Below are 17629 nucleotides of genomic sequence, written 5' to 3' on the forward strand. Positions count from 1 at the left end.
CGCGCCCCCTGCACTCAGTGGACGAGCTCTCACGTTCCTCCTTTCCTGACGCTTTGGCACCCACTCTTTCCTGTCCGCGCCTCCTGCCAAGATCCTAGTTCGGTCCATAATTACGTCAGGCTGAGGCTATCACAACAGAAACTAACTTGCTTTCCTGACTCCGGTTTCTAGTCCCTCCAGTCGACATCCCCGGCACTTAGTTCAAGTCTGAGGAGTCAGGCACCCCAGATCCCATGAGGAGAAGACAATTCTGTGACCTTGCGATCAGAGGACTTTATAACTAGTATAGTTTAAGCACAGTCCGTGCGGCCTGAGAAAATCCGTAGGAGCTTCACATGATGGATGGTTTTTGGAGGGACAGAGTCGTCCATGCACAAACAGGGGTGAGGGGCACAGAGGCGAGGACGGCAGCAGGCTGAGGACGGCGGGGGGCGGGCACCCCGCGAGGCAGGGCCGCCCGTGCTGGGGGAGGATGCGGCGTGCACCAGCTCACACTTCTTTCCGCATCCGATGGGAGAGACACCTGAAGTGTTTTTAGCTGGGCGGTAACGCGACTGGTTTACATTTCTGATGAGTCCCCCACTGATGTGGTAGGCGATGTGGGCGAAGCGGAGCCCGGCGCGGCGAGCGACAGGTGGAGGCAGAAACCCGCCCAGGGCCCGGCTTTGGCGCGTAGCCGTGGCGCTCACGGCAGGTGGCTGCTTTTTCACTCTGTCGTGCGTTGCAGCAGCAGCTTCAGGCCCACGACGCCGCGAATATTTGCCAGCCGGCCTTTGACAGAACAGATCTGCTGACTCCCGGCCACGAACGCCTACTTTCTCACTTTCCAGCCCCATCGTAATGATCGTAACCCCTTTAAAATTAAGTTGAATTTACCCTTCTCCGAGGAAGGCTTTATTTTAATTAAAGTTGCTCTTTTTGTCTCCTGAGTATCTACAGCAATGTTTCTGCAGTTTCAAAGCTCTCAAGCGCACCGCCTTGTTTGGTGTTTACTTTTCTGTATGTCTTTCTTCCCTTTAGGGTGTAAGCTTGGGGACAAGATTTTTTACATGCTTATCTTTGTCTCCATCTATTAGTCCATCTGTCCATTTTCTTAGATATATAGATGGGTTATAATAGATTCTATCTAATAGATTTTTATATTATAATTATCTGTATATGTACTCCGTTATATGTGTAAGACGTGACTCGGAATTCTTGTCATGTGTCAATTATAATGCCAAGTGCTTTTCACATGAAATTACATTTAATGTCAAAACTACCAAATGAAAAGAATACATGCGTGATCCATACTGTATAAATGGAGAGAGGTGAAGGAATTTTGTGCATTTAAGTGCCACGACTGAGGTCTGAACGCATGTCCGAGTGAGCTGTGTTCTAGCAGCGTGCCGTGCAGTGCCTATGAGCCCCATAAATCTTGGGGAGGCAAATAAGTTTTTGAAAAACCAGCTGCGGGTATTCTCACTTTACAAGTACAGCAGCTACTGATTCAGGGAACAGTGATCTCAGTTTATGCCGATAATTTGAAGCCATGATTCCTTATTCTTGAATCAAAATAAATTAACACATTTGTTGATTCACATTGAACGAAATCACTGTAAACCACTTCTCCATTACACGCCGTGAGCAAGGGTCACTTACGGCCTCAGCAAGCATGTCTTGTCTCCACTGCTCTTCCTCAGGCTGACTTTGATTGTCCTTATAGTTTAGTGTAATGGGAAAAGCGCATGTCGAAGTCATAAAGACAGAAGTTCGAATTCTAGGTCGACCATTTGTAGATTGGATTCTTCTTTGTGCAACTATATCAAGTCTCCCTTAGATTCAGCTTCCTCATCAACAGATAACTCCGAACAAAAGCAAAGTGTTGGGGTCGTCCAGAGGTTGAGTGGGAGCACATGTCAAGTGCCCTGCGGGGTGCTTGGTGGGCACCAAGTACATCTTTGAAGTGTTAACAGCACGGACGTTTCGGTGTTAAGAAGACAAGACACAACCTGATAAAATTCATAACCTTAGAAGAAATTCTAGGGGAGCAGAGAGGCAAGAGAGGTGTCCATGAAGGGGTGAGAACCGAAGCTCGACTCAGAAAACAGAGGCCGGAGCATCTGGACGCGCCGGCGCGGCAGTCAGCCCCTTGGTATTGCCACTGGAGTCCTCTCTCCCTCCTTCTCTCTCCCTCCTTCTCTCTCTCCCTCCTCTCCTCTCTCCCTCTCCTCTCTCTCCCTCTCTCCCTCTCTCCTCCTCTCTCTCTCTCTCTCCTCTCTCTCTCTCTCTCCCTCTCTCTCTCCCTCTCTCTTCCTCCCTCTCTCTCCCTCTCTCCCTCTCTCCCTCCCCCATCTCTCTCTCTCTAACTCTTTAACTTACAGGTATAAATTTGCTTGAAATTGGTATTATAGATTTTAGGAGATATTACAGAATGCCTCATATTTAAAAAAAAATAGTAAAATAAAATATGCCTTTGGCACAATTCAGAATCAAGTAAAGTCCAGAACAATTAATCACATATTATTTTGACTATACATCTTATAAATAGAAAATATATTACCTACCTTTAAACAGTCTTATGGACCAGAGCATGCACAACAGCATTAAATAAAGAATACGAATTTACAGTGCAGGATTCCTTTACGTATTGTTTACCTGAGCCTGGATCAGAACTCACACCATTCATCACTCTACACATTGCTCTTTCTGAGACACCATGGTCTTGTCAGATGCAAAACCTCCAAAATCCAAACTTGCATGCATTTTTCATCATCAGTCTTTTATTTTGATTTGTGACTGCTTAAAAGAACAAATATTTAATCAAACTCTGATATTTGCTGTCTTAAAACTGTTTGTGGCACTATGAATTAACTTTCTTTTTTCTTATTAAGTTATTTGGTAATTTCTACATCTACCAGTAGAAAGACGGTTTCCCAAAATAAAACCACACGATTCTCATAGTCCGGGTTCCAGCAGACTTTCTCAGAAAAATAAGGCAATTTGATTATTTCATGAGTCCTGAATTTCTAACTTTAAGAATTTATTTGCAAACCTCTGATATTTTTGTTTTAATAAGGGAATAGATATTCTCTGCTATCTGAGGGCTGTGATTATGAAGAGTCATTTCTGCTCCAGGCTGTTCTCTCTCACTCCTGATAATGGCACGTGGTTTCTGCCAAAAGGCGTTAAAAATCTGACACCAAGTACTTTATCAATATTGAAATCATTTCAAAAACCAAACTCCCTCTCTGTTCTTTTTTATTTTGCTATCATTTTGCCTCTATTTTTGGCTTTATATTCTTAAATATCAGCTCCCCAACAGTTTATTATTTCTCTTAAAAAGGATGAAAATAAGAACTCTGAATTCTTTGTTCAAAGCTGTGAGCTTAACAGGAGGAATGTGCTCTCTGCTGACTGCAGTGTGGGTTTTTTTGTTGTTGTTCGTTTTTTGTTTTTTTCTATTTCTATCAGACACGTGCTGTTGCTATGTGTTCAGTGAACACAAACCAAACTATAGAAACACGCACTTAATTCCAACAAGGGCATGTCTTTCTTGGTATAAAGGACATCTATTTCTTTACTACTCTCCAACTTTAAAAATTATGGACCACAGCCAGCTTCTGAAACTTCAAACTTAGGATCTTCTTCCCTGGCCGATCCCTCAGGAATATACACAGATAGTTTTCCTCTTCAGAAAGAGGAGGGAAGCTATTCTCAGTGGAAAGCCCAGTCGGTTAACCAATCTGGTTAGCATCAAAATGTCCATGAAGATGCCACACCTCTCCTGACAGTAAGAAAGCAAAGCAGCATGGCTGCGTGAGGGGCGACAAATGAGAGAATTAGTAACTAGGAATGCTCTGTATAAATAATCAGCTCCTCAGTCATTCTGGAGAGTCAATATGTGTCAAATACAGTGTTTTGACTTGAGAGAAGAAGATCTTCAACTGATCTTCTTTGGGATGTTACGGCGCACAGCGGAAAACTATTTTTTAGATTCGTTTAACAGATGTTCATTTGTGATCCTGGCCCTTAACCACAATATTAGAGCAATGCTCTGATTTATGCTTTTAGGCTTGTCTGTTTAAAACTCTACAGTCTTCTGGGTGTATTTTGGGGTCTTGCATGATTTAAGAAGCCCACAAACCTTGAGAGGATCTGCTCGAGGTCATTGGACATCTCACAATAAAGACTGTCAGTGTGATATTCACATAAAATTTGAAATATTTATCTCCTAGCCGTGTTCTTTGTTGCGTGATCTTACTTACAATGTCTTTCTTTACATTTCTGCCTCAGTTTTTGAATTACAGTAAATAGATGCTGCACAGTATTATAACTGCAGGAATCACGGCCCCCTCCGCTCTCTGCTTCAGTTACAGGATCATCGGTGGAAACTCTCAGTTCACCATCAACCCATCCACGGGACAGATCATCACCAGTGCGTTGCTGGACCGGGAAACAAAAGATAATTACACCTTAGTGGTGGTCGCCAGTGACGCTGGATCCCCAGAGCCTCTTTCCAGTTCCACCAGTGTGCTGGTCACGGTGACCGACGTCAATGACAATCCACCAAGGTTTCAGCATCACCCGTATGTCACACACATCCCGTCTACAACGTCTCCAGGTAATCAAATCAACTCTTGGGTCATGAATAAACAGAAACTATGCACTGGACATGCTCTTTAGATACATTCTGTTATTTTAACATGTTTATTTTTGATATAGCCTAAGTTTGCATATGCTCTAAAATTCACCTTTTTTTTGCCTAAGAAAATTAAAGGAACGTCGAATCTCATAAATTAATTCTTTCTTTCCAGACCAGCTCTGTTTAAGATTTTGTAATCGCCATATCTTTCCTAGTACTATTTCCTAATCTTACTTGAGTATTCTTAAATAATTAAAATAGTAGCATGACAGTTAAATGGTTAAAATGACTTTGGAGTTGAGGAGGGTCCTGCCTGGAGATGTAATTTGCATGCGAGTCCCCTGAGAGGAGGGACATTGTCTCTTTTTTTCATGCCAGATCCTGGCACCTGAAACATCTGGGGAATAATAGGCATTCAACCCTATTTGTTGGTGGAAAACGAATATTTTACTGCAGTGCTTCATAGATACATTTTCAAAATGTCTAATGAATGAATAGTTCTAATAAATTATTATTATTTCTATTATGATTTTATTCCAGTTTTGAGAGATGCAGGTTTGTTTGTTAGTAAGTTTACGGAGCCGTTAATGAACCACGTTCGTATTGACGATACGTATTTATTATGCTGCATTGCTTTTAAATTTAGTTTGGTTTCATTTGCTTGTTTGAAAAGAATGACATGCTCTCTCAGGAACTGCACAAATCATCTGCCATCTGTAGTGTGTGAGAGGAGTTTTCAAACAGGAAAAGATGCAAATAAAGACCATAATTAATTTAATTGTCGTTGCTTTAAAATATTTTTAATTAGGAGAAAAAAATAAATGGAGCCAGGATTCCTCCTCTCAGTGATCTTTGATCTTGTAGTCACTTGAGACTGTCTAATTGCTACCAATTGAAAGGGTACAGTTCATAAATTTTTGTGCCAACTTTCTATCCAAAAGAAGTGCCCATATACGGGTCATAAGTCCCTGGCGAAGGTCTTCGTCTGCAGTGACACTGGCGGCAGCGTCCAGTCATGTCCACCATGTGGCGATGCGGCGTGGCCTCTCTACAGAGAGGGAAGGCTGAAGCATCTTCTCCGCGTGAGACGTAATTAGTCACAATCACTTGCCCCCCTTTTTTTTTTAAATAAATGACTTTCAGTTTCGTCAGAAACCCTCTGCGGGGATAGGCGTGCAGATTTGGGAAAGGTTTCTGAACGAGTATCTCGAAAACACGGCCTTCCGGCAGCGTGTCTGCATGTCTCCACCAGCCCGTTCCATCGGCATGCGTCCCAAGCGCTCACTTTTGGAATCACACGAGGTCCCTTCTCAGCTCTTACTTCTTAGCGCTTCACAATTGTTCTGGTTGATGTATAGAGTTATATGTACATATATGCATATGTAGAGGATTTGCCTCCATGAGATAGCAGCTCACAGGGAAAAGAATTTTGCAGGAAACAGTGGGTATAGGGAATCAACAGTCATTTTCCAACATCATTTGTGTTGATATGATCACATATATGGTAATTCAAAGATGTTTTAAGAAATAATAGAGCAATTATCTTTTCACGCTGGGCAGAAGCGTAGCTGTCCGAGCTCACGTGTCAACATGCTGTTGGCAGTTGTGTGATGTACAGGTTTTCCCCCTGGGAACCATGTCGTGCGTTGATCGGCCATTGCTCTTCTCTGTGCTTCTCTCTAAGGCACACGGAGTGGTGTGAACTCCCGCAGACCGCATAGGCTTCAGTCAGAAAACAGCAGGCCGGCCCCCGAAGACCACCGTTGAGTAGCTTTGAGTTGGGAACTTCAGAGATGATGGAGGAGACACTGTTCTCCCCTAGTAACCATGAGAAAGTAAAACCACATAGGCAGCAATACAGTGTTTTATACGCATAAGCTCCTGTGGAGGCCGTATTCGGGGTCCCTGTGATAACTGCGTGCTCCCTCTTTTATAGGTTCCTTCGTCTTTGCCGTCACAGTCACAGATGCTGATATCGGACCCAATTCTGAACTGCATTACTCCCTTTCGGGTAGAAACTCTGAAAAATTTCACATTGACCCGCTGAGGGGAGCTATCATGGCAGCTGGACCACTAAACGGAGCCTCAGAAGTGACGTTCTCTGTACACGTGAAAGACGGTGGCCCATCTCCAAAGACAGACTCTACAACGGTGACTGTCCGATTTGTGAACAAGGCAGACTTCCCTAAAGTGCGAGCCAAAGAGCGAACGTTCATGTTTCCCGAAAACCAGCCGGTGGGCACTCACGTCACCACTGTTACGGGGTCCTCCTTGAGAGGCGAGCCTTTGTCCTATTACATTGCAAGTGGGAATCTCGGCAACACGTTCCAAATCGATCAGCTAACTGGACAGGTGTCCATTAGCCAGCCTCTGGATTTTGAAAGGATCCAAAAGTTTGTTGTATGGATCGAGGCCAGAGACGGAGGTTTCCCTCCTTTTTCCTCTTACGAGAAACTCGACATCACCGTGTTAGATGTCAATGATAATTCCCCGGTTTTTAAGGAAGATCCATTTGTATCTGAAATATTGGAAAACCTTTCTCCTCGCAAAATACTTACTGTCTCAGCGATGGATAAGGACAGTGGGCCCAATGGACAGATAGATTATGAAATTGTAAACGGCAACAAAGAACACAGTTTCAGCATCAATCATGCTACTGGTGAAATTAGAAGCATTCGACCTTTAGACAGGGAAAAAATCTCGCAGTATGTGCTGACCATAAAGTCCTCGGACAAAGGGTCCCCTTCTCAGAGTACCTCAGTAAAAGTCATCATTAACATTTTAGATGAAAACGATAATGCCCCCAAGTTTTCTCAAATATTCAGTGCCCACGTTCCTGAAAATTCCCCATTAGGATACACAGTCACACGTGTCACAACTTCTGATGAAGACATCGGTGTAAATGCCGTTAGTAGATATTCTATAATAGACAGAAGTCTTCCATTTACAATTAACCCCAGCACGGGGGATATCGTCATTAGTAGGCCTTTGAATAGAGAAGATACGGACCGTTACAGAATCCGAGTTTCTGCACATGACTCTGGCTGGACCGTAAGTACAGATGTCACAATATTTGTGACAGATGTCAATGACAATGCTCCAAGATTCAGCAGACCCTCCTATTATTTAGATTGCCCTGAACTTTCTGAAATTGGCTCTAAAGTGACTCAGGTGTCTGCAACGGATCCTGATGAGGGGTCAAATGGACAAGTGTTTTATTTTATAAAATCTCAGTCAGAGTATTTCAGGATTAATGCCACCACAGGAGAGATTTTCAGCAAACAGGTCTTAAAATACCAGAATGTCAGCGGCTTCAGTAATGTGAACATCAACAGACACAGTTTCATAGTGACGTCTTCAGATCGGGGTAACCCTTCCTTACTTAGTGAGACAACTGTCACCATCAACATAGTGGACAGTAATGACAATGCACCTCAGTTTCTTAAAATTAAATATTTTACTCCAGTCACCAAAAATGTTAAAGTTGGTACAAAGTTAATCAGAGTGACTGCGGTAGATGATAAAGATTTTGGGCTGAATTCTGAAGTGGAGTACTTCGTTTCTGGTGAAAATCATTCAGGGAAGTTTAAACTGGACAACAACACGGGGTGGATTTCGGTGGCATCGTCCCTGATTTCTGACTTGAATCAGAACTTTGTGATCACTGTCACTGCCAAGGACAAAGGGAACCCGCCACTCTCCTCCCAAGCAACTGTTCAGATAGTTGTTACTGAGGAGAACTATCACACGCCCGAATTCTCTCAGACCCATGTGACCGCAGCCCTCCCTGAAAGCCACAGCATCGGGGCCATGGTCAGGACGGTTTCCGCACGAGACAGAGACACGGCCATGAACGGCGTGATCAGGTACAGCATCTCCTCGGGCAACGAGGGGGGCGTTTTTGCGATCAACTCGTCCACGGGCGTTTTAACACTCGCCAAAGCGCTCGATTATGAGCTATGCCAGAAACATGAAATGACCGTCAGTGCCACAGATGGAGGATGGGTTGCAAGAACCGGTTACTGCAGTGTGACCGTCAATGTGATTGACGTGAATGACAATTCTCCGGTATTCCTCCCCGATGAGTACTTGCCGACCGTTTTGGAGAATGCCCCGAGCGGGACCACCGTTATCCACCTCAATGCGACCGATGCCGACTCTGGAACCAATGCCGTGATCGCCTATGCTGTGCAGTCATCGGACAGTGACCTCTTTGTCATCGACCCCAACACGGGAGTCATCACCACTCAAGGCTTCTTGGATTTTGAAACCAAGCAGAGCTACCACCTGACTGTGAAAGCTTTCAATGTCCCCGACGAAGAAAGGTGCAGCTTCGCCACTGTTAATATTCAGCTGAAAGGGACAAATGAGTATGTGCCGCGCTTCGTTTCCAAACGTTACTATTTCGAAATCTCAGAAGCAGCTCCTAGGGGTACGCTCGTGGGAGAAGTGTTTGCCAGCGACCGGGACCTGGGCGCCGACGGCGAGGTACACTACCTGATTTTTGGTAATAGCAGAAAGAAGGGATTCCAGATCAATAAGAAGACTGGACAGATTTATGTTTCTGGACTCCTTGACAGAGAAAAAGAAGAAAGGGTATCTCTGAAGGTCCTGGCCAAGAATTTTGGCAGCATCAGAGGTGCCGACGTAGACGAGGTCACTGTGAACATCACCGTGCTCGATGCCAACGACCCGCCCATTTTTAGTCTAACCGTCTACAGCGTTCAGATCAGTGAAGGGGTCCCGATGGGGACTCATGTGACCTTTGTCAGTGCCTTCGACTCAGACTCCGTCCCCAGCTGGAGCAGGTTTTCGTACTTCATCGGGTCAGGGAACGAGAATGGCGCCTTTTCCATCCATCCGCAGACGGGGCAGATCACCGTCACCGCAGAGCTAGATCGAGAAACCCTGCCCGTCTATAACCTCACGGTTTTGGCCGTCGATTCGGGGACGCCCTCCGCCACGGGGAGCGCCTCTTTGCTGGTCACCCTGGAAGACATAAACGACAACGGGCCCGTGCTGACCGTCTGCGAAGGCGAGGTCATGGAAAACAAGCGCCCGGGAACCCTGGTGACGACGCTGCAGTCCACGGATCCTGACCTGCCCCCGAACCAGGGTCCCTTCACCTACTACTTGCTGAGCACGGGCCCGGCCACCAACTACTTCAGCCTGAGCGCGGCCGGCGTGCTGAGCACGACGCGGGAGATCGACCGGGAGCAGATCGCGCACTTCTACCTGTCGGTGGTGACCCGGGACTCGGGCGTGCCGCAGATGTCGTCCACGGGGACGGTGCGCGTCACCGTCATCGACCAGAACGACAACCCGTCGCAGCCCCGGGCGGTGGAGATTTTCGTGAACTACTTCGGCACCGTGTTTCCCGGCGGCACGTTGGGCTCGGTGAAGCCGCAGGACCCGGACGTGGCCGACACCTTCCGCTGCTCGCTGACGGCGGGCGTGGCCGGCCTGTTCAGCATCCCGAGGGGCACCTGCGACCTGAGCGCGCAGCCGCGGGCGGCGGACGGCACGTTCGAGCTGGCCGTGCTCAGCGACGACGGGCTCCACGGCCCGGTCACCAGCAGCGTCCGCGTGTTCTTCGCGGGCTTTTCCAACGCCACGGTGGACAGCAGCGTCGTCCTGCGGCTGGGCGTCCCCACGGTCAGGGACTTCCTGGCGAACCACTACCTGCCCTTCCTGCGCACCGCCAGCGCGCAGCTGGCCGGCCTGGGCACCGCCGTGCAGCTGTACGGCGCCCTGGAGCAGGACAACCGGACGCTGGTGCTGGCGGCCGTGCGGCGCGGCGGCGGCCAGTACGTGAGCCCCGGCGGCGTGGCCGCCTTCTTCGAGAGCATCAAGGAGCTGCTGCTGCGGCAGAGCGGGGTCAGGCTGGAGGCCGCCGACCACGACGCGTGCGCCCGCGGCCCGTGCCGGCACGGGGGCAGCTGCGCGCGCAGGCTGGCGGTGGGCGCCGCGCTCAGGACGCTCGAGAGCCCGCCGGCCATCGTCGTGGCGCACGAGCCCCTGCGCCCTTCGCGTGCCAGTGCCCGCCGGGCTACGCGGGCGGCGCGTGCGAGGCGGACATCGACGAGTGCCTGCCGGCCCCGTGCCACAACGGCGGCACGTGCCACAACCTCGTGGGCGGCTTTTCGTGCAGCTGCCCCGACGGCTTCACCGGCCGGGCCTGCGAGCGCGACGTCAACGAGTGCCTGCCCAGCCCTTGCAGGAACGGGGCCGTCTGCCAGAACTTCCCGGGGAGCTTCAGCTGCGTTTGCAAAACTGGATACACAGGTATGGGAACGATTGGCCGCCTTTCGCGGCGACCTGAGAGCCCCGTCGGGCTGCAAGCCGAAGTAATGAATTCTGTCCTTTTTAAATGGTTTTGCCTCAAAAGGTGGGCGTAATCATAGCCAGCGCTTTTAAGCACTTAACTGTTGGCCAGACACTGTTCCGAGTGTTTTATCTGCATTTATTTTATTTCTCACAAGAAACCTATGAGGTAGGGGTAATTCTTTTCCAGTTTTTGCAGATAAGGAAGCTAAAGTAGAGAGAGGTTAAGTCAGTTTTCTAAGGCGGCCCAGGTAATTTGCTGCAGAGTCAGGATGTAAGCCCGTGTGCTGAATCCGAGAGTTTAAGCTTTGGGGACGTCACCTAACCTCGCCGACCTTGCATTTCTCCACCCGCGAAATGGGAATAATCATACTTATCTCTCGGGACCGTTGTAATGAGTAAAAATAATGTTTGTAAAACGCCGAGGGCAGATTGTAGCACCCCTGCAGAGCAGTGATGATGAGTATTGTCATTGACAGTGGTGGTCATAGGGATGTGCCACGGCGTCACTAAGAAGACAGGGAGGCTCGATGGCACGGGCAAGGGTGACTCTCACCGGAGTTCTCGTCTTAGGGTCATGAGTAATAGGGCTATATACGTGCTGTGCTGTGAGTTCAGGATTTCTAAAAATAATCATCCTTATCACCTTCCCCGCCCACCAAAAAAAAAGTTGCTTCTTCTGCTGGGAAATCAACAATGAAGATTGTTTCTTTGTCCCGTTCAAGTATAATAGAGCCATTCAATCTTAGATTTAGAGTGAGTTTATTCTGAATCCTGGAATGAAAAAAAGTATGAATGCGTTTAGTGGTAGATGGTGGCAGGGAAGTCCCAGGGGTGTGAGCCAAGGCCCCCTATGCAGACTCCAGCATGACAGGGCTCACTTCAGACATAGAACTAGCCCGTTCACGCTGCTTCTCTCCAGTTTATTTAAATGTACATTGCATGATCTTCTAAATGCAGTGGTTGAAATTTTAGGAATGCCTTTCTTTGCATTATGAAATACGAATACCATTTGTCAGCTGGCTATTTAAGCACTGCTTAAAGCAGGCATTATTATTCGTTTATTCATTTAGTTCTCACAACGCTGTGAAATGTAACAACATTTCACATTCCCATTTTAAAGGCAAACAAGTGGGTCTTAGAGGGATGAAGAGACCGTTAAATAACTTGTCTCCGGCATGGCAGAGAAAAGGTCTAACTGGATTTTGGCTATGAGCTTGACCCCAGAGCCTCTGCTTTATATGCCTGCCACACTTCCTCACACTGTGACTTCTACTGCCATAGGGCATGATGGTCAGTCCTTGATATCTTCAAGAAATCGTTGTCCATTATGCCACTTGATCCTCACAAAAAGCCGGTGAGATAGCGTATTGGTCTGAGACTGGTCAGGAACTGAAATTACTTTAGGACTTTTAGGTAGGAAGGCATGTAATACAAGGAAATAGCTTACAAAATCTTCAGACTGCCTAAGAGTGAAGGTCAGGAAAATTTGCCTCTCGCTCGCTGGCGGAATCTAAACCCGAGTCCTGCTGCAAGGGAGTCTGGGAAAGGTCGTTTTCCGACCTCCAGGGCCAGCAATTCAGAAAGACAGAAAGAGTACTGAGCGTCAACGGATAACGTCTTGCTTAGAAAGATGCGATTGGTACTCCTATTTTACGTTGTAGAAAACTGAGCCTCCACTGGCGACTCTAGGGACAAGCTGCCAAAGGCTGGATCATAAACTCTTTCTGTCTGGAAAGTTAGTTGAAATTACGTATTACTTTTACATACTGCTCCTCCTCAGAGCTCACTTTAGTCTCCATCTGCATAGTTGGAGATAATCCAAACGATCAGGAAGGATGTAAATAAACATGAAATTGATTAACACGAATCTTAACGTTTTTTGAATTCATACAATTCGTTGTTTCAAACTTGTGCATTGTTCATGCAGTAAAACTAGCAGATAATTAAAGTCTGACAGTTTTATTTCTTTGTCTTGCAGGAAACAGTATAACAAATAAACAAACAAACAAAACACGGTGACAGATTGTTAATCCACACACTAAATTAGTAAATTAGAGATATATTGTTTAAGTGTCTGTATCTGTGAGTTACTCTTTCCAGCTAGTCTTTACCAGGTACCCTGACTTGGGAAGATGGAGCTAGTGCATGAAAGGATCTTAGAGAGCTAATCAGAGCTAAGAAGCCACTAGACAAAATTCGTACTTAAGTATATGTGTGCCTCGTCGGGCGAATTTTTAAAAATACTCGCTCGAGCTAGATTCACTTCCGTTAACATTAAGCAGGTGCTGGTGCCTCAGTGAAGCCTCTTCAAAGCCTGTGTGTGTTCAGATATTTTTTGAATCATCAGAATTATTTCAAAGCCACCTACATTTTCATACTCTATTTACTTTTGTGGACTTTCACCTGCAATTTTTTTTCAATATTGAAAAAATCTGTAGCATTACAAATTGGAGCTGTGAGATTTCCTTAACTTTATGCTTAAAATAATTCTCAGTCACTATCCCCCATCTCTCTCTCTCTCTCTCCCTTCCTTCCTCCCTCTCTCTCTGTCTCCCCCGCCCCTCCACACACACTCGCAAACACCACTGACTTTCATGTGAAGTTAGAAATTGTGCTAAAGATGATGAATGAGTGGCTTATGAATTGATGCAAACCAAGAGACTTAAGGACCTCACAGAGAGTGACTGTTGGCTGAACAGGCATGTGTAGAGAACATCCAATAAGGAGGCAAGTATGGAAATTATGGAACCACAATGAAAATATATAAAGGGACATAGTTATTATATTGCCACCAGTTTATTCCATTCATTCACTCATTCATTTATTCATTCCATACATACATACATATGTCACGTAACCTGACTCAGGAAGATTTTATATATATATATAGTTTATTTTCAAATTCGCGACAATAGGGTCACATAATAAATAGGAAATCAGGGTATTTTTGAATGACAGAGTGATTTAGAGAGAATGAGTTTGTATAACTTATATTTCTGATCTCTTTTTCTTCGTTATTAGAAAAAGAATCAAAAGGAAATTGAAAAAAATGGTAGGGACTTCATACTCTGTTATAGTCACTTCATGTTTCATTATTAAAAATATTTTCCTGTAGTTTAATTATAGGACATTTGAGAAGTTAATTTCTAGCTTTTCACAAAGTTTAATAATACCGGAAATTACATCAGTTGTCCTCAGTAAATCAAAAGAAGGTATCTTCCATTATTGATCATGCCTTAAATTCGGGGGATCTGGGAGGAAAACAGCAACTTAGTAACTACGAACCTAGTATTTCTTTTCCTATGCAAATGAAAATTTGTCGCACCTAACAGAACACTAATCAGAGCCCACGTGGCGTCTCCTGCTCTCTCTCGGGTATTGGTTTGTAGCATGCCGGGCATCGGTCCTTCCTGGGAGGGCATGATGGTATAAACCAGCAGGTGGATGGAGCTTACTCCTGAATCTGAGTCTGGGAACAGGATCCGCCCACGGCCCCTTCAGCCTTTCCCACCCACTCGCACACGTATGCATGCATCGTAGGTGTGGCTTTCAGTGCACCCCCAGGGGTTGGTGTCCATGTGGCGAAGCTTCCCTGTGCTCTCAAGTGAAGTCCTGGAGTTTCAAGGGGGTGAGGTTTGTCATCCGTCACTCTTACATCACTTGACAGTATGAATAGGACTTTTTCCCAAAAATAGAAAGTTACGTACAGATTGTGCAGAGTAACTTACTGAGAAACTTGGCAAATGTTTGCACTCATGAAGATGAGAGTAGTAGCTGAGTTATTCTTTTAAAATCACAGGTCATATAACAATGTCGTCAATGACCATGTTACCAAGAAACCATCGCATATAAACAAAATTTAGTGAATAGCTACGAAATGACATTTTCAGTGGCATACAGGAGTGAGTGGCTCATCTGAGAAAGGATAAAAGGCTTCATTCTCGTTTCGATTTTATTTCCAAGAGTGGAATTAGACAGTTTACCTTAAGTGATACGTTGACCTATTAAAGCATTAAAAACAGGATTCAGGTAGCTTAAATGCTTCTTACTTCTGCAGAAAATAAGCATGTATTGGTAAGCTTTTCATGGATATTATGTATGTCATATATAATCATCTATAATCTCATTGAGACTGTATTTGTACATCTTTCAAAATTCAAAGGTAAAATTGTTTTTTCCTTTAGCTTTTCTGACCAGCAGCCTGTATTTCAACATGACTTTTTTGCTTTATTTTTATATGAAAAAACATAATGCTATTTGATGAGGACATTTCGATGAGCAATCTTCATAGTGCTTTTTACATAAGAGGAATCATTTTACATAGTATGCAAAAAAAACAGCTACTTTTTGCTAACATAATAAAAAATGCTTATAAGCATAATTATTCAGAATAAATAGCATATATGTATTATGAAATTATATCGATTTAATATCGATTTAGATAGAAAACGGGCTTAGGTAGTTGCACACAGTCTCCCTTCTGTATGCATAAGAAATGCAAAAGTAATGCAAAAGTAATACTCGTGGTGACCTAATATATATATGATCTAAGACATTAAATTGATGCCTATATAGACTATAGAACATCAGAAATCATCATATCTCATAGAGTGAGAATGAACTTACCTCAGCTCTACATAATCCAACATTAAGGTATGCCATCAGAATGAGTCAAACTCCAATATATATCCTGTTGCAAAGACCACACGTGATCACCATGGATTCGTTTTATTTTCAACACTTCAGCACATGAAGATATATGCTCAGTTTCTTCAGTAAGCTGCGCTAACCTTGGAAATTCTGTGGCCACCCTGGCCTCCCGTTATGCTTTCATTTCCATCACCAGCAATTCCCATTCTTACCCTTCCCGAAGCACCGCTCCTCCTGCCTGTGATACACATTAACACAATCAATTGATGAAGTCAGGGCAGTGAGATCGGTTTATCCTTCTAAACGGCTGCCATGACAATTAACATCTCTTAACAGAAAAAGGCTGAGTTCCGGAGACGCTTTTCTGTGCGCAAGTCCTATCAGTTTCTCCCAAGCTTCAAGGCGCTGACAAGTAGTGTTGACTGTCTTGCAGCATTGTGTTAGCGATCCAACACTTTGTTTCAAGGTGCTCCGACATCAGATTGTTTTCACCAGAAAACACATCAGAGCACATTCTCTGATAATCATTGTGCCCTTAATGCTAGAACCGGAGTGGACAGGCACACACAGAACCGTACAGAACCTGTTGCTGACTTGTGGTCGGGTGGCAGAGCGTGCATTCCACACCTGGGAGACACGCATTGGAAGGCTTTCTTTGGATTCATCAGTAGAATTATGACATCTTCCTCTCACATAAAAGAAAAAAAAAAGCTCTTTTCATAATTTAAATTGTAATATTGACTTTTCAAACCGTATCTTTGAATCTCAATTTCTAGTATGGCAACCTCTTTGAAATGCACTAATAGTAAAAAATTTACTCATTAATTGGAGTACTTACAGAATCATCGAATGGTACATAATTTACATATCTAACACCAACAAACCAGACTACTTTTCCCCTAAATTCAACAATAAATTCATTTATTTGACTCCTACCTAAGTCTCATTTCTTACATTTTTGATAATTATCTGCTGAGGAAAAAGAAGAAAGTCAACTTTTCAATTAAAATGTTAACTGAAAAGCTGAATTTTTTCTTTTCCCAGCGTCTATTTATATTGTGTTCTGAAAGAACCAGAATCTATTGAGAATTTATTTTACCTTTTAAAAGAAATTCATTCGCAAATTAATATTTTCATAGTTTGTAGCTTCTTCTGACATTTCCGTAGTCACTGAATGTTTAAATGTATGAATAAGTCTTCTTTCTTTTAGGGTTTCTTTCTACCCACCACTTTGGATGAACTGAGATAGCCTTTAGTTTACATGTACATTTAACCCAGATACCGGTTCAAAATCTCATTTTGTAAGGGGTAAATGAGACAATGAATTGATATGAATCCACCCTCACAAACCTTACATTTCTTTTATTGTTTAAATCAGCATTTAAAACATTGGTCTCCCCAAACAGGATCCAGAAAGGATGTAGCTGAGGTTCATGGGGTCAGTGACTTGAGTTTTTTATACTCTTATACATTGAGTAAAGCACATGTGACAGTGCCCCCTCAACTGGTTAACCTTTGCTCCCCCATTTCCAGTCTTCACAAGGTGAAGTCTATAATTTTGTAACCCACTCACGTTTTCGCAATTTAAAAGTTACACCGACAATATCTATAAAGTATAATAATCTATGAATTTAATACATGCTACTTTCAACACAACTCTAAAAGAAATTTTCAAAAACAGAAAATGAAACCTTACTTGGTCTAGTAGTATGTGGGGCAATTATGATTGCTCTTGCAGTGGAAAAAAAATTGTAGATGTAAGTCGTGACTTTTCCTCGTGGCAAATAAATAATCAGAAGTATAGCCAGTAGGTCTTATTTATTCTCTATTGGGCAACACTGATATTCTATTAAGAAAAAAAAAAACAACCCTTCTTTAGAAAAATCTGTCACAAATCCAGCTGGAAGGCATCCTATGAGAGGGTTCTCCTATGACACAGCACCTCTCGGGGCTGATTTTGCACAGGGTTACTGTAAAGTCCTGCCTGTTTGTCAAACGTAACGCATGGGTACAATCCTTGAAACGTAA

General features: G+C 44.4%; 1 protein-coding gene across 1 annotated transcript in view; it reads left to right on the forward strand.

Annotated features, from left to right (window-relative positions):
* FAT4 (FAT atypical cadherin 4) overlaps positions 1-17629 on the forward strand; it is a 143178-nt gene that overhangs the window by 100334 nt on the left and 25215 nt on the right. Inside the window, 3 exon segments of the mRNA XM_039879568.1 lie at positions 4353-4603; positions 6561-10643; positions 10646-10909. Coding sequence (XP_039735502.1) covers positions 4353-4603; positions 6561-10643; positions 10646-10909 — 4598 coding nt within the window.

Source organism: Pteropus medius, unplaced genomic scaffold (genome assembly GCF_902729225.1).
Source record: "Pteropus medius unplaced genomic scaffold, Ma_sr-lr_union100, whole genome shotgun sequence".
NCBI classification, from domain to species: domain Eukaryota; kingdom Metazoa; phylum Chordata; class Mammalia; order Chiroptera; family Pteropodidae; genus Pteropus; species Pteropus medius.